Raw genomic sequence first — 19,363 nt, 5'->3', positions numbered from 1 at the left:
TAACTTCAGCTAAATGAATAGACAAAAGTAAATAAATTAATAAATTATGCAGAATAAAATAGATTATTTTAATTTAGCATAACTTTTTAGCATATCTTTATTTAGCAGAAGTTATTTGGTTTCATTTGATCCATGAACTATTTATTTATTTATTTTCAGTTTATTTATAATATACATATAATTTTAGCCTACATCGTTTTTTATTAATTTATGTTTTATTTAGCCAAAGTTATGTAAATATGTGTTTTTATGCATTTATTTAGATGTTAAAATATTTATTTATTTGTGCATTTTAAGTCATTTTTGTTTATTAACCAATTTTATTCTGCATAAGATATTTATTTGTGCATTCATTTAGCAGAAGTTATTGTGTTTACTTAATTATTATAATTTAGCAAGTTGTTTGGCTTCATTTTATTCATTAATTATTTAGTTATTTTGCTAACAGTATTCATGCCTTCATTCATTTCCACATGCATATTTATGATGCATATGGTCACAATATGGGCAAAATTTTGCTGCACACTCAAAAATATGTTGACTTTCTCATTAACAATAAAGTAGGTATTTTTCTTGTGTGATATAAGTAAGTGAACATGGCAGCAGTGCATTAGCCTGGGCCAAAGTGCTTAGTAGGTAGAACATGTAGCGGATTCTTTCATCCAGAGCGACTCGTCGTACACTTGTTATAGGAACAATCCCCTCGGGATTAGCCCAGGGTTCGGCGTCATGATCGAGGGTATAACTTTAGCCGCTACGCCACATCACCCCTACAGAGAGACGATCGCCCTCAGAAATACATCTCTGTCTACTTAATGAAGAAAGAAAAAGCTGTTTAGACGGAAAAGCAAGGTGTTTAAATGGAAAACAAGTTGTTATCAGGTGCTTACGTGTTAGCCGGCTGGATGAGCGTGCCGCGGTGTTTCCCAGAGTATGGGAGTGTTAGCGAGGCACTAATGAGCCTCTTCTTTGACAGAGTAATTAAGTTCACACTCAGGGAAAGTGTCTCCGGTGCAAAAAAAAAGCACAATCCCCAATATACCTGTAAGAAGCTTTTAACCTAAAGACGAACAACACGAGCAGGCAGCTAGTTAGCTTGTTTGGCTGACAAAGCGCTAATGTTGCTGATGAGCCGGAGCGAGCTCTACATTGTTTTTGTTGTGATGCAACACGCTCTACAGACTTAATGAGCTGCTTTTAATGCTTTTGCGAGAGGGTAGGCCAGCGCCGCCGTACAGACACACAACAGCTCTATAAGCGCAGGGATGATGAATTGGTTTGGAGCACGTTATCAGCAGGCGCTCCGCTCCACATGCTGTTTGTGTTTTCATACGTCTACAGTGTGCGGGTTTGTGCGGTGTGAGGTACGACCAAACTCCTCCTCAGATGAGGGCATCATCCATTTGTCTCTGACCCCCTTAATGAGTCATTTCATATCATGATTATGGTGCATATCACAGTGTATGCATCAAAAATGCATATGTATATGAAATAACCATACAATCTGATATTCCAGTGTATTAAATACTTTTTATGCTAATTTACAGTTTACATTTAAAAATGAATGATTTTTTTTTTTTTCATTATTTTCTCCTTTTGTTCAAACTTAATGAACACAAACCAAAATACAAGATTATGCATAAAATGCATTAATAAATTATCCATAAAAAATGATAAATCTAGCATCATTACAAAAGCTGCTTTGTATTTTGTAACAAAAACAAAATTCTCAGCACAGTAAAACTAACCAGCTGTCAATTATGATGGGATGAGAAACATTTTGAAGCTGTAACATAAATTAAATGTATATATAATTTTAAAAGTAATATTATTTTATAGTGTTAAGTGTTTAAAATTCTAATAAAGACATTAGTGTTTTTTGTAAAATTGCTGTTGCACATTTCATTATTGCATGTTTTACATGTTATTACAATTATTATTTTTCATATTATTAAATATTGGTTTTAACCATAACATGACATAAATATTGTTTTTAATAAGTTGTATTATTTTTAATATTGCTATTATTTTAATTATTATTTTAATAATTGCTATATTTTATTAATTATGCATTTTACATCTACTCATATTTTTTAAATGATTATGTATGAACTATAAATAATAAAACTAATAATTAAAAATGATATATATAAATTATAAAATTATATATATACACTACCGTTCAAAAGTTTGGGGTCAGTACGTTTTTATTGTTTTGTTTTTTTTTAAGAAATTAATACTTTTATTCACCAAGGATGTATTAAGTTAATAATTAAACGTTTATTAAAAGTTAATAATAAATAATTTACATTGTTATAAAATATTTATATTTTGAATAAACACTGTACTTTTTAAACTTGTTATTCATGAAAGAATCCTGAAAAAAAAAAAAAAAAAAAAAATCACAGGTTCCAAAAAATATTTGGCAGCACAACTGTTGATATTATCCAGCATTGATCATTCTAATAATAAATTCGCATATTAGAATGATTTCTGAAGGATCATGTGACACTTAAGACTGGAGTAACAGCTGATAAAAATTCAGCTTTTCATCACAGGAATAAATTCTATTTTAAAGTATGTTAAAATACAAAACATTATTTTATATTGTAAAAACATTTTGCAATATTACTGTTTTTTTTCTATATTTTTAATCAAATAAATGCAGCCTTGATGAGCATAAGAGACTTCTTTAAAGACTATTACAAGTCTTACTGACCCCAAACTTTTGAACGGTAGTGTATATATATATACACACAAACACACACACACACACACACACACACACACATATATATATATACACACACATATATGTATATATACACATATATATGTATATATATATATTTCATAATAAATATATATTTAATATTAGTAAATATTATTTCTAACCTTATATATTTAACCATAACATGACATAAATATTTAATAAGTTTTTACAGTATTTATTAAACATTTTATAATACTGCTTTTGGACCTCTTTATTTTTTTTATTTTAATAAAAGATATATTTTTACATCTACTCATTTTTTTTTAATATTATTTATGAAAACTATATATATATTTAGAATTAGTTATTTTAATAATTATAATAATAATAATTATTATTATTATTATTAATAGTTAGTTATTATTTACTGAACATTGGTGTCTTTTAAAAATATCGCTGTTGCACCTATTTTCTAAAAGCCTATTCATTATTTATTGGTAGATTTATTGGTAGATATATTTATTTTTCAATGGCTCTTAAAAGTGTGTGTGTGGTTCAGGTGTACCCTATGTTATGAAGATAGCAATATCCAAAACCCTTGTTCTTGTGGGGACATTTTTTTGTCCCCATGAGGAAACAAGCTTATAAATCGTGTGTGTGTGTGTGTGTGTGTGTGCTGTCATCAGCTCCAGGGTGATTTGTATCATGGCATTTAGTGCTCAGGTGATTCACTCATAAACAAACTGGGCCAGGTGATCAGAGATGGCATACTGTAGGAAGGTTACTCTGAGTGTAAATGCTGAATGTCTCTTTGTAGGTATTACTGCTGTCTTCTTTTGACACGTGTGTAGCAGCAGCAGCACCACCAGCGTCTAAGCATGTGTCACACTGGCCGTGTGCCCGCTGCTCTTTAACCCCCCGCACACGTCGCCAGAGCTGTTTTTCAGACTGTTGCTTGGCAACCTGCGCTCCGCTCTGCTGATTGGCAGGCCGTGGCAGCAGGGGGAGTCGGGATGTGTCAGGTCAAGTTTGCATGATTATGGTCAACACGCTGTCATTGTGTATTACACTCTTTGCACGGCTTGACCACTCAAATAACAGCCTGCTGCTTAGCTCAGCTAATGTCTCAAAGACGCCAGAGCAGGAGTTTGGAAGAAACTTGGAGGAAACTTTTATTATACTGGGCTATTATTAAACAGATAGATCTGATACTGGATACCGATTGGTTAAAATAGCATTGTGGCTATGCTAAAGATGATATAGTACTAGCTGTGATGTATTAGCAACTGTTGGCCACGGGTTTACATGTCTTGAAGCAGAGCTTTGATAGACACTTTGATAAAAAAAAAAAAAAAACTTTAGTTATTTATTAGTTTTTACAAATGATTTTAAGCTGTGAAGATAGATAAAAAAATAAATAAATAAACATTACTTGTATCATTTTAAGGCAATATTTAATATTTTATATATTAATTTGTACTGTTTAATAATTTAAACTGGTGAAAAAATATTTTTAAACTGATTAAAAAATATAATTAATATATTTACCTACTGTTTAAAAACATGTATATGTATATATGAACTATTTATTAAATTTTAAATTACCATATTTATTAAATAGTATAGTAATAGTATGTTTAAACAGTATTTAGTTTCAGGCAATATTTAATGTTTAATATATAGTTATTTGAACTGTTTAATAATTAAATAACTGGTGAAAAAATATTTTTAAACTGAAAAAAATATACTTAATATATTTACCTACTCTTTATTACATTGGCAAATTAATGCACAGTTAAGTAGTGTTTTTAACATACATAATGACATTTTCAACATATTTTAACATTTTAAAGCAATATTACTTTTATAATGTGTATGGGAATATAGAATATATTTTTTAGCTTTAAAAAAATAAACAGATTAATATAATTTATAAAAAATAAAACATCAAAAGAGCTGGATAAAGAATTATTTCTCAATATTCACTGAGATCACTGACTTGTAATTGTAAACAAAAGCAACATTGTTTAGATCATTTCTAAAGTTCAAGGAGAGACAAATGTGACATTATATGGGATAGTTCACCCAAAAATTTTCTCACTCTCAAATTGTTCAAAAGATGATATTTTGAAGAATGTTGGTAAACAAACATAAAAAGTCATACGGGTTTGGAAGCAGCATGAGGGTGAGTAAATGATGATCATTTTTAGGTAAGCTATCCCTTTAAGGAGGAAAATCAGAACACTTAAGAAAAAGTCTCTCATTGGTGTCTATGACAAACAGTTGAGCTATTGAAGATGTCTTTGGTGGAGGTGATCGGCACTCTGACACTCTACATCTACTCTGACTCTGACTGGACTGGAAAATGAATGGCCCAGTCAACACACTTAATTGTCTCCAATTGCTCTGACATGAATTATTAACACGCCACTATTATAACGTATGTCTACACACGTTAGCGAAGGACGACGGGAGAGCGCCGGAGAGGGTGAAGATTTAGGGGAGAGAGCCTGAGCGACGGCTAAAGGCGCGAGGATTGATTGGAAGAGTTTGAAGGAGAAACAGAAAGAGGTGTATGTTTTGTTATCGGAGCGTTACAGAGAAGCCATTACCATGCAGGTTCAGCCCAGCGTAGCAGATATTCAGCACAGCCAAAGCACATATTGATTTCTGAGAAAAGTCAATCTGGCTCCTAAGTAAATATTATGGCAGCTGCTCAAACGCCATGAAGAGCCGCCCAAACTAGATGGAGGCCTGTCAGTCCTGTTCCTGCTCTCCGGGCAAATTAAACACTGACGGTGAAACTGTCAGTGTGTTTCACTGCAAATCCAAGTTGAGAAACTGGTTTGCATTCATATTTGCAGTCGAGTGATAAAATCCAGATACTGAATGAGGAATCTGATGGATATTTCAGTTCCATATACATTTTAAAGTACCATAGTATTACCGTCTGATACCAGTATCGTACCATGGTTCTGCCACAGTCCATTTTTTGCACATGTAAATACCCTGTTACATTAATTTCAGTACCATGGTATTTTTCAAAGTACCATGGTACTGCCATACTACTTTTTTACATGTTATTCCAAGGTACTTTAATGCATACTTTGATATTACAGTGGTACAAGTCCAAAAAGTAGGACTATGTTCAAAAATGTAAACATTGTAGTATTTTTGGTGCTTTTTGAAAATAAAATGGTACATAAATTTCAGTATTTTGATTTTTCATACTATCATAGTATTACCATAAATGTACTTTATCATACAGAAGCACTTAGAATAAAAATGTACCGTAGTTTTTTGGACATGTACTGTGATAGTACTGTGGTATACATGAAAGTACCGTGGTACTTGAATTTCATTACAATGATATAGTTTAAAGTACCATAGTATTTCCAGCAAAAACTGTTACTTTTTTATATTTACCATGGTACTACCGTGGTATTTAGGACATGTATAGTGTAAATACCATGTTATGTACCACGTAAATACCATGTCAGATTACCATAATGTTACTGTACCGTACTACATAGTACTACCACAGTAAATTCAAAATTGCCTTATTGTGCATGTCCAAAAAACTATGATAGTACCATAGTACCATATGAAAAATGAGTACCGTAGTATTACCATCATTTTACTGTGGTACAGCCACAGTACTTTATCATACAGGAACACTTAGCCCTATGGTATATTTTAAAATTACCATAGTATTACCATATGATACCATCATTGTACTATGTTGCCGCCACAGTACTGTTTTGTGAGGGAACACTTTAAAAAATGTCATGGTATTACCATGAATATGTGAATTTGATTACCTTTTTTCAGAGTACCATAGTATTACCATTTGTACTATAATAAGTACTATATTACTACCTCAATACTTTTTTTTTACTTGGTACTTTAATGAATGCTGTAAAATTATCATGGTACATGTTCAAAAAGTAGGACCATGCTCAAAAAACATATACCACAGTATTTTCGGTACATTTTATGGTACATGGTACATAAATTTCAGTATTTCAAAGTATGATAGTACTATCATCATTGTACTGTGGTACAGCCACAGTACAGGAGCACTTAGAAAGAAAAAAGTGCTATAGTTTTTTGGACATGCTATGATAATACTATGGTATGCGTGGAAGTACCATGATTCTTGAATTTTATTACAATGATATTACAATGGTACAATGGTATATAATGTTTCCATACCATAGTATTACCAGCAAAAAGTGCTGTATTTTTATATCTGCAATGATACTACCATGGCTTTTAGGGCATTTACTATGTACATACCATGTTATGTGAATTTCAATACCATGGTATTTTTCAAAGTAATATAATATGTACTTTTTTACACAGTATAGTACCGTATATAGTATAGTAAAGGGTACTTTAATAAATTAAGCAAAATTGCATTACAATACATAGCACTATGCTTAGAAACATGTTAATACCATGGTATTTTTTTGTACTTTTTAAAATACCATAGTACATACATTTCAGCCCAATGGTATATTTTAAAATTATCATAGTATTACCATATACCATCATTGTACTGTGTTATATTTTTTAAAAAATGTACCATAGCATTACCATCAATACGTGAATTTGATTACCATGGTATATTTAAAAGTACCATACTATTACTACCAAAAGGTACTGTGGTATTTAGGACATGCACTGTGTAAATTCCATCAAAGTTACATCATTTTCAGTTGTAATATTTTTCAAAGTACAATAGTATTTACCACAGTAAGTACTATAGTACTCCCACGGTAGTTTTTACATGGTTTTCCAAGGTAATTTAATAGATACTGTAAAATTACAATGGCTCTATTCCATAAAGATCACATATAAAAAAGATCAGCATTAAAACAGTAATGTCACTTAAACTCATAATAATGATAATAAACAAAAATAATGTAAAAACAAGATTTTAAAAGGTTCCTTTTTGAATTCACAAAACGTTTTATGTTTCCCCGCTAGTTAAATCACTATAAAAGCTTAAAAGGACAAACTGACTGGTCATCCATCCATACAGATCAGCAGATCTCGCCATCAATTTATTGAAAAATCAAGCAAATAAAAGCGGAATAAACAGACGACAACATCTCTGTCCCACAGCTCACCTTCTTCAAAGGCCTCAGTGTTTTAATCTTAATTCAATCTATTGAAGAACACATCCAGAGGAGAGCCATGAGAGCAGCGGCCCATAAAATAATAATCCCATCAGCGCATACACACACACACAAATCCTTTAACACACACCCGTGCGCGCCAGACACACGCCTGTACACACGCATTTAAAGGGAAGTGAAGTCAGTGCACTTCAGTAAACCCCATCACGAGCTGCATCGCACCTGCAGATTGTGACAGTGGGAAAGCGGCAGCTGCGCACATGTGTAAGTCAACCATATCATTTCAGCCCCGATAAGCACCTATAATTGACTAATTTTAAATGTGAGACCCTGAGAGCCAGGAACAGGAGAGCGAGACAGGGAGAGACAGACAGGCAAGGTCAGAGAGCATAAACGCGCTCTCTCTCGAGGTAATGCATTGATTTTTACCCACGCCGCACCGTGATAAAAGTACCTCATGAATTCCAATGTCTTTCTCCTATTGAGGGAACGCAACACAATCAAAGCGGCACGCGGCACATTACAATGTCAATCCGTGCTTTTACTTTTCGAGCACCTTCCCGGGAAATGTGTTTTCTGTCAGCGCTTGGAAATGGGACGTTTTTGTGATGAGGTTTTTCAGGCCCTCCAGCCTTCGCCAAAGAGGCCGCGCTTTCATACAGACGGCGAGATTGTCTGTCCTATAGAGGCGTTTTGCTGGGTTAACCTGTTTACTGTGCACAATGATGCTGCAGTATTATAGTGAATGCTTGTCGTTTTCTGGGTTTCTCCTGCTACTTTATTTTTGAAATCGCATGTCATGCGCATACGCTCTCGTCTTTTCCATTCTGTCTGAAATTAACACTTGTCAAATGCAAGTAAAATTTTGGCTTTAGCCTTTAACTTGGAGGAAATGGGTTTTGAATTGGGCTCTATATGGAATAGCACACTAGTATAGACTATGCATACTATTTCTGCAGTATATGGTATGCAAATTTCCTAATGTTTAGAAAAATGTGCAATATATAATAGAACATTTTGCTAGATTTGGTTGGTGCGGTGCACTGATCTTGACCATTGTTTTAAAAACTCTTTTTTTTGGCATTATTTGATTACATATTGTTAAAGTAAATTTGATGAAAATATCAAAATAACAGAATTAAAATTAACAGTTAACATTTATTACAGCATGATATTTATTTATTGCTGAGTAACTGGATGTCACTTGCTGTTTTTAAAAACATATTTTTATGTAAAAATAAATATATAATATGATATATAAAAAATATATATTTTATATATAAAATAAAATAAAATAAAATGTTTGTATCATTTGGAAGAATGTCTAATATATAATACAAAATTTTAATGGGTTTGTTTCCCACAATTCAATGCACTCATCTTGACCATTTTTTCCAACTCTTTTTTTCAACATTATTTGTTCAGATGTTGTTAAAGTAAATTTGATCAAAATAGTAAAATAACAGACTTAATGTTAACAGTTGACATTTATTACAGCTTGATATTTATTTGTTGCTGAGTAACTGAATGTAACTTGCTATTTTAAAAATTATATTTTATGTATAAAAATAAAAAATACAAACAAATAAAATGTATGCAAATGTTTGTATTACTTGGAAAAATGTCCAATATATAATACAACATTTTAAGGTGTTTGCTTGTTTCCCACAATGCATTGTACTCATCTTGAACCTTTTCCCCCAGCTCTTTGAAACTTTTAGATTTCACATGCTATTTAAATTTAAAATAAAAAGTATATATGCTATTTTTAATATTGAAATATATATTAAAATTTAAAAATTTAAATATTTTTCAAATACGTATTTAAAATTTTCACATGCTATTTAATTTTAAAATAAAAGTATACTTGCTATTTAAATAGTTATATATTATATATAAAATAAAATAATATAAAATGGTTTATAAATTAATTCTTATATTTCATGTTTTAAATATATATTTAACATTGTCACACTATTTTATTTAAAACCATAATTAGAGTATGCAGTATGCAGTTTCTCATTCTTAACGGCAGCTTAGTTTGAATTGCAGTGGCAGAATGATATTTTGGACTGTCGCATTTTTTCTTTTGTTTTAAACTCTAAGCCACCACAACAAACATATGAGAAACAAAATCACAGTGAGTGGCCTCAACTGTTGTGTGGCATGTGGTGTTTCAAAGAAAGGCTGGTTAATGTATGATGTCGCCTGGAAAGAAAGGAAAAAGAGCTAAATAATGTAAGAGAACAACAAAATGTATTTATATATTCCTGTAGCTAGAGCATGGCAGTAACAATGCCAGCATTATGGATTCAGTTCAGAATGCACCTATTGATAAAATAAATACCTTGACAAATATAAATATATATATATATATATATATATGTATACATACAGTGTATATATATATATAAAGGTATTTTAGATGGTCAAATAATACTATGTTTTTATTTTATTTAAATGAATGTATATGTATTTACATTTATATTTAATACAAAAAATTACATTTAAGTAGAAATATTTTAAATATTAAAATGTTCATACAAAGTATAAGCACTTTTCTGTCTTTTCTGCATTTCTCTTCTGCTCTAGCTTGTGTACTAATCTAGTTTGCACTTTTAACATGGCATTGTGCATTACAAATATTGTTGGCTTTTAAGAGAAATTGTTGGTGATGTTCTTCATCAGTGCCTTGCTTTGAATAAAAGCATCTGCCAAATGTATGAATGTAAATATCAATTCGCTTGCCACTGACAAGTTTATTTAGACCCAGTTTACATTCATTCTACCAGTCAAAATTTGGACATGCTTATTATTTAAACCTTAAAAATCTAAAGCCACTTGCTTGTACACAAATGTAAATTGAATTGTATTTTGCATGAATATTTTATTTTTTGTTGACAGGAAAGCGTTGTTATGCATGTTCTTTCGTGTTTAAAAGCAGAGTTGAAATCTAGAGAAAGAAAAAGCTCAAATATAGGAGAGTTTGGACACTAATTCTTACTCCATTGTGTTTTTCGTAGCCGAGATGCCTTCATTATTTATATTCGCAGTGATTTTAGAATAATGAAGATTGAGTAGGTGTGTCCAAAGTTTTGGTGGTGCCGCAGCAGATGCTCGGGATGGCCGTGCCGCTGATGGCCCTTCTTGAGCACGTGTGTTTAGTGGGTAAGCGGGCGAACGGGGGGACCTGCTTTGTGATGGCCCATCTGCATGTCACCTGGCCGGGGCGCTGGGGAGTGTGGGTAATGACTGGGAAGGAATGGCATCGCTGGGCCTCGGTGGAGGGGTAATTACGGAGTGCAATCCATGCAGAAACTGCACATCTGGATCCATCAGGCTGATCCACGGATGGTACAGTGAGCCGAACACGGATCGGGAACGGCAGTGTCACAAAGTGGAGATGAATATAGTCTAGATAGTGAATATAGACTAGAGTGTGAAAAGTACCATTGCTATAGGAATCAGAGTATATAGACTGATAGTGAATGATACTGACGCGGCTCAAATCTGCGGCGTGCTCTTAATGGACTCCTAGATACGTTAATCGTACCTTTTACTGTCCGACCAAAGAGATTGTCATGGTTTTGTCATGATTCCTCTTAAGAAACTGGATATGAAATAAAAAATATCCATTTGGACTGAACTGAATCACGAAAAGACTCTATGAGAGGTCAGTGGATTGAAAATTAAGAGGGCTTAGTGAAAATAAATTAGTTTTGATTTTATTTTTAAGATGCATCCACACATATAGCAGTTAAATAGCTACTGTGTACTAAGCAACTAAAAGTACTTTTTGACTAATATCACATTAATTGGACACAATTCCTGATAGTTTTAGTTTAATTAATATTAAATAATATTATAATGGAGAAAAAAAAAAAAAAAAAAATATATATATATATATATATATATATATACATATATATATATAAAACTACAATAAAATATTAAAGTATATTTAAATAAAATACATTTTATATATTGTTTTATTTATTTAATATTTAATATTAAATAAATATATATTTTATATATAAAATACAATTAAATATAATATAATAAAATTAAATATAATAATAATGTTTCTTGAGCAGCGAATCAGCAAATCAGAATGATTTCTGAAGGATCACGTGATTCTGAAGACTGAAGTAATGATGCTGAAAACTCAGCTTTGCGTCACAGGAATAAATTACATTTTTAAATATATTAAAATAGAAAATGGTTATCTTAAATTGTAATAATTTTTCACATTATTACTGTTTTTACTGTATTTTTGAGCAAATAAATGCAGCTATGGTATTTTTTAAAAAATCACCAAATTTAAAGGGATAGTTAACAAAAATTATAATATTTTAGTCACTGAGGTCTAAAAAACAGACATTTTTTAAAATATCTTCTCCATGTATTCTTCTAGAAGAAAGTAAGTTATACGGGTTTGAAATGACATGAGGGCGAGTAAATGATGACTGAATTTTTGTTTTTAGGTGATCTATCACTTTAAAGCTCAAACTTTTTGTCTACACAAATAGTAGTCACTACTTTGAGATAGTAAAATGTTTTAAATAGACAATTTGTGCAACATAAACATGTATTAGGGGTTCATATACATACTGTTGTATCAGAATCGTAGAAGTTGTTACATTAATTGGACACAATTCCTGATTGCTTTAGTTTAATTAATATTAAATAATACTATAATAAAATAACAATAAAAAATACTAAAATAAATTAACCAAAAATAATAAATTATATTTAAATAAAACACATTTTATATAGTAATTTATTTATTTTAATATTAAATATTAATATAATTTTAAATAAATATATATTTAATATAATATAATATGATATAAATAAAATGAAATATAATCTATATAGATTGTATTTATTATATACTTATATTATGAGGTATTCATACAAATGTTTTTGAAAATCTAAACACTTAAATAAATAAATATATATATATATTTATATCTTTTTGTGTGTTTTTCATACTAAACATAACATGAATAGGCCTTTATTTTTAGAGTCCACACATTAAATTCTGAGCAAACTAATTTCCTTCATTTAGTCCACTGATTTTTTCGTCCTATGCTGTATTTATGAGGCATGTGCGTCTTTTAGGCTTGGAAAATTTCATTATGTTTTTTATTGGAGTTTTATCGCTGCTCCTAATGCGCTCCTCTCAACCTCCAATTATGCCGCCTGTGTTTACTGAAACTGTATTCATGGAAATGTGTGTTTGTTTGAGCAGAAACACAGGGCGGCATTATTAGACGTAAGAACATGAGCAAACACGGCACAAACCGAATCCAGCGCGCTGTGGATTGATTGCATAAAAGCAAACAGAGCTGGGAAATGAATTTTAAATACGGAAGAAATCTAGTGTACCTCAATGTTTCTCGCCGAGATGAAGCAGAAATTAATTTAGCAGCATCTGATGTCATATTGTGTGCTGTGCTGTTTGAGAGCGCTAATGTTAGCATGCCAACTCGAAACTGTAGCTTGACAAGCTATAAGATACTCATACTGTAATTTAATTAAGTTATTAAACTACACTCTTAGTGTGACGTTTTACCATGAAGCACCAGCAAATCAGAATGATTTCTGTAGGATCATGTGACACTGAAGACTAGAGTAATGATGCTAAAAATTCAGCTTTGATCACAGGAATAAATTACATTTTAACACATACTAGAATATAAAACATACTAGATAGAAAACAGTTATTTTAGATTGTAATATTTTTTCACATTATTACTGTTTTACTGTATTTTTAATCAAATAAATGCAGCCTTGGTGAGCAGAAGAGACTTCTTTCAAAAACATTTTTTATCAACCCAAATTTAAAGGGACAGTTAACATTAAAAAATATGTATATATTATACCCACTTGGATCTAAAAAAAAAAAAAAAAAAAAAAAAACACATTTTTCAAATATATTCTCCATTTATTCTTCTAGAAAAAATAAAGTCATACAGGTTTGAAATGACGTAAGGGCGAGTAAATGATGACTGAATTTTTATTTTTAAGGAAAGACACTGCAAGTAAATAGGGTAAAAAAAATAAAAGTTATCACCTTACTTACCCAGTTGATTGATTACATTGATAATTGCAAAATTTTTTGCATTGCAAGTTTTCTAAAATTTTAGGTTTGAATATGCAAATTATGCATTATTTAATTAAATATGTGCTAATTTGCATACATTTCTGGTACAAAAATCTAAACAATGGATGAAGTTAATTTCAAAATTCTTGTTAATTTTTTTAACATATTAGAGTCAAATGTTTTTATAGAGGGAATTTTGGGTATCATTTTGTCACTCCATAATTCAGAAAGTACTTTGAACAGACAGAAAACATTATATTTTTAGTTTTTAAACTTTTTTTTTATAAAATGTTGCATAAAATCAAGCAAATTATATATGAACAAATCCCTCTGTAAAAACCTTCAGGATATAGACAGGAATAAAAATGTTTTAGTGTGTGCTACTGAAGTGAAGATTTATGGCTCAGTGTAGAAGAAAAAATTTATTTTGAGAAAACGGCCTATAAAAATATGTATTGTAATTGAAATCTATTGACACAAATAGATAAAGTGCCATAAAAGAAACACTTAACAGGGTCTTGTGGGTGTTTTCTTTCCACTAGTATGAAAAAGCACTTTATTTAAAACCAAAAAGCCTAAAATCTCAAACCTGACAGGTGCATGAGAAAAAAAACGTTTTTGCCTGCATTGTCTCCCCTTAAGTGAATTATCACTTTAAAGCTCAAACTTTTTGTCCCACTGCACCAGGGTTGCCAGGTTTTCGCCCAGTTGCCACTCAAAACTAGCCCAGTCACGTTTCGAGGGGGGTCCCTCTTTAAAATTCACATTCAGGGGGCTAAATATCACATTATTGGGGTTGCTTCAACCCGCAGACATGAAAAACAACCCACGTCAACAGTGTTAAAGTAGCCCAGTTCTGCAGGAAAACCGCGGACTTGGCAACACTGCATTGCACAGATGAGTTAGTAGACAATTTGTACAACATAAACATTTACACATACTTTTTTGTGTGAGGTTTTTACATACACACTGGTGTATCAGAAGTGTAGAAGTTGTCTCCTTTTTCTCACTCACACGTTATACTCATTCAAATGAAAGATTTTTGTAATAACACCAGTAAAGTTGGTACCACTGTACTTTTAAAAAACTATTTCTTATAGCCAGTGCTCATAGGGAAGGTCTGACCTTTCAGGTAGCGTCTTGAATTCTCAAGAACTAATTTAATTCTCCCACTTCTGCCGCCAAAAGCTTTGTACTCATGCCTGAGCATTGTTATTGTTAGTCTTTCAGCTGTGTTTGTCCTTTCAGCCAACTATAATAGTCCTCCTTCTACATCTAGCACTCTCCAGTGGCATTAAGACCGGATTGGCCTCCAAAATGAGGGTCAGAGTTCAGCGTACAGCTTTGCGGTGGAGTGCGCTAGTTAGCGTTGTGTTCGTCGCGCCACGGCTCGCCAGGGCTTTTCCATTTTTCCAGAGCTTAGCCATGCTTCAAAACCCTTCCTCAACGAGCCGCGGGCACCTGGCACCACTTCTCACGTCGCCTCTTCAGCCTGATTACCGCGGTAGAAGAGACCCTCGACGGTCGGTCTGCTCCTGCGAGCACAAAGCGCTAACTACCTGTCTGCACGACAGCCAATCACCTCGCCACGCAAAAGCCGGCGTGGTTTTCCAAGTCGTCTGAAGACAACAGCTTTACGACGTGCATCAATCTCTTGCTCTGATTGTCAGGTGTAATGCCTTTTTAATTGCACGGGGAAAAGTGAAAATGGCTTCACTAGTGTTTTCTATATGTCAGCCACTATCAGCGGTGGACAGATGCAGCGTTAGGCCGTTTATTTATTTATTTTGTTGTCGGTGACACAAAAGTGCCACGCATCGCTCATTGTCTTTCTGCGCTCAGATTGAGTACTGTGCTAAAAATGGCTCGAGACAAAGCGGTTCTCCTCGCCGCACGATCTGCTAGCGCTTGCACAAAGACGCAGAGAGACGGGCGGACTGCATAATGCGTTTGTCAGCGGGCCGATGAGTCAGCTCAAGAATAAACGCCCGTCCGGTTTGACGTTTCACCTGACGTTGTGCTTCTCAGACTTGGAGGTTAGCTTAGCGCGAACTCAAGACAACTCAAAGGAGCCTGATTGGGGATAGAGAGCTTGAAAATATGACTTGTTTTTAGTTTTTATGAGCCATTTCTGTTAAACAGATGCGCTCGAGTGTATGTGGAATGACTTTAAGTCAGTCTATTGATTGTGTAGACAAAATACAGAAGAAAATCTACAAAAAAAAAGTTTGCGTATGTTTTTTGTTGAGTGTCAGATTTGATATAACAGTCTTTTATGTCAAATATGGAGCTCAAATCCAAAGAAAACACCACCCATAAACTGATCTAAAATATGCATTTTGGTAAAGATGCAGATTTTTATATGGCCAGGAAGTGAGATGAAATTCTGATTGTGATGTAAATCAATGAGATCTTTATAACAGTGTAGCAGTTACTTACAGTTGAGGTCAGAAGTTTACATACACCTTGCAGAATCTGCAAAATGTAATTATTTTACCAAAATAAGAGGGATCATACAAAATGCATGTTATTTTTTATATAGTACTGACCTGAATGAAATATTTCACATAAAAGATGTTCACATATAATCCACAAGAAAAAAAAATAGTTGAATTTAGTTTACATGCGCTTGATTCTTAATACTGTGTTGTTACCAGAATGATCTTTTGTTTAGTGATAGTCGTTCATGAGTCCCTAGTTTGCACTGAACAGTTAAATTGCCCACTGCTCTTCGGAAAAATCCTTCAGGTCCCACAAATTCTTTGGTTTTTCAGCTTTTTTTGTGTATTTGATCCCTTTCCAATAATGACTGTATGATTTTGCGATCCATCTTTTCACACTGAGGACAACGGAGGGACTCATATGCAACTATTACAGAAGGTTGAAATTGCATTAAAAAAAATGCATTAAGAGCCGGGGGGTGAAAACTTTTGAGATAGGTAAATTTAACTTATATTGTCTTCTGGGAAACATGTAAGTATCTTCTGTAGCTTCTGAAGGGCAGTACTAAATGAAAATAAATACAATATTTAGGCAAAATAAGAAAAATGTACAATGTTCAAAAGTTTTCACCCCCCCAGCTCTTAATGCATCGTGATTCCTTCTGAAGCATCAGTGAGCGTTTGAACCTTCTGTAATAGTTGCATATGAGTTGCAGTTGTCCTCAGTGTTGAAAGATGGATCTCAAAATCATACAGTCATTGTTGGAAAGGGTTCAAATACACAAAAATGCTGAAAAACCAAAGAATTTGTGAGACCTGAAGGATTTTTCTGAAAAACAGTAGACAGTTTAACTGTTCAGGACTCATGAACATCTATCACTAAACAAAAAAAAAACACAGCTGTGGATCATTCAGGTAACAAAACAGTATTAAGAAGCAAGTGTATGTAAACTTTTGAACAGGGTCATTTTTATATTTTCATGTTTTTTCTTGTGAACTATATGTAAATGTCTTTTATGTGAAATATTTTATTCAGGTCAGTACTAACTAAAAAAACTTAACATGCATTTTGTATGATCTCTCTTAGTTTGGTCAAATAACTAACATTTTGCAAATTCTGCAAGGTGTATGTAAACTTTTGACCTCAACTGTATCAGTTGTCACTGTCTATCTCTCAATAGTATGTCTATGATTATAGTAAGATGCTATTTAAATGCTTACTTTTAGATCAAAGCTCCAGTTTTAAAACACGATGCAATGCAATACAGTGATGAACAAATAAATGTCCCTCATGATCATTCATGATACTCACATGTGAAAATGATTTTTCAAAAAATTATGTATGTATGCATAAGTAGTTTCAGTTCAGTAAGTGTTCATCTTGAAATATTACTAACAATAGAAAAGTTTTTCTTACAGCTACTTTATAAAATAAGTAAAGATTTCACAGCAAGGTGAAGCTAAAGGTAGATTTTAGTACAGTTACACTAAAAGGCATTTTACTTGTTAAATAGTGTAAACTATGAATCCGATGCAATATTTTGAGCATGCTGATCATGTAGATGCCTTAGAAATTCATGTATCAGATATGATACAGCTGTGTTGATTGGCTGTAAACCACTTTCAGATTTGACTTATGGACTAATTACTTTATTAATGCTATTTTATAAAAGCAGCTAGCCACTTAAGTCTGGTAAAATCTTCGGTAAGGTGTCATGCTGTGCCTTTAATCATGGTTAAATCACTCTAATTCACAGCCTCAATGGCTTATTGTTTTATTTTTGCATTTTAAATCAATTAACCCTCAATATCAGCACTGACTAGTCTTGTTTTGTACTTTGACTAGGTACATTCAGGGAGCTTCTTCTCCAAAGGACATGGTCATCATCGTGGACGTGTAAGTATCCTCTCGACCACACAAACACACTCTCCATCTGTCTCTTTGTGTGTCTCATATGCGCTGCATTAACACACACTGTCATCTGTGTTGATAAATGTTTTGTGTATGATGCCATAACAACAGTGTGGTGCTCTACTGCCACCTGTCGGCTGAGAAGAACAGTATTCCATCTTATTAACCTCGTGCCTCAACATCAAAATGCTACAGTGTTCCCTGAAATATGACTTAGAGGTTATATGCAATGAAAAATGCCATTACTCTTGCCGATATCTGGGCTGCTGGTGGAGAATTTAAAACGTCCTGCGACTCTGATCTTATCTGACCTCTAAAATGCATAATCTAAAAAAGCTTTTGCATCGTACATAAACAGATGTGTTTACAGATGCATTTAGCGAAAGGTATGCGTCGCGTTTTTTTGAGTTCATAGCATTGTAATTTTAGCTAGAAGTAAATGCATTATCGAAATAATCGTTTTGTTGTTAAATGCCATTTTTAGTGAATCATCAAGACCTTCTTATTTATCAAAACTTAAGTGTTGCACATTTAGAGTCATTGGTAACACTGTCGCATAGCTTAACAAATAAGTGATTGCCTCAATCATACTGCCATTATGTGCATAATTGTCAAAAAAAATCATTAATATTCTTAAGTAAACCTCTCAAGAAAAACTGCTTAATGGAGGTTAATTGTCGCTGGCTGGCAATCGTCCATAACCTTAAATAGATACCGATATCTAATTAAAAAATACACCAATCGCAGCTGTCGCTTTGCCAAAGCAATCTCATGCCAATCAAAAGCACCATCGCACTGAACGTTTCTGACAATCTTAGAGTAATCTCATTGTGACGACTGGAAGCAGGAGACAATAGTGCTGTCACCAGGGTTTTTTTTTTCTCCCAGTATGCTCGGCTTTATTAAACCTTCTAACTCTGGAAGCCAAATTACACATGAACTCATGCTCTGTGATTGCTTTTTCAATAGCTGCTGTAGGCTATTAATAAATCCAATTTGCAGCATTGAATTCAAATGTACTTTGTTTTTGAAGATCGACTGTCT

At 32.7% G+C, this 19,363-nt stretch overlaps 1 protein-coding gene across 1 annotated transcript in view; it reads left to right on the top strand.

Moving 5' to 3' along the window:
• cacna2d2a (calcium channel, voltage-dependent, alpha 2/delta subunit 2a) overlaps window positions 1-19,363 on the top strand; it is a 227,959-nt gene that overhangs the window by 160,116 nt on the left and 48,480 nt on the right. Inside the window, exon 10 of the mRNA XM_051111737.1 lies at window positions 18,254-18,304. Within this exon, the coding sequence (XP_050967694.1) occupies window positions 18,254-18,304 (51 nt within the window). The remainder of the gene's footprint in view (window positions 1-18,253; window positions 18,305-19,363) is intronic.

Source organism: Labeo rohita, chromosome 6, assembly GCF_022985175.1.
Source record: "Labeo rohita strain BAU-BD-2019 chromosome 6, IGBB_LRoh.1.0, whole genome shotgun sequence".
Taxonomy (NCBI): Eukaryota; Metazoa; Chordata; class Actinopteri; order Cypriniformes; family Cyprinidae; genus Labeo; species Labeo rohita.
Note: the sequence above shows the minus strand (reverse complement) of the source record. Positions and strands in the feature narration are given on the sequence as shown.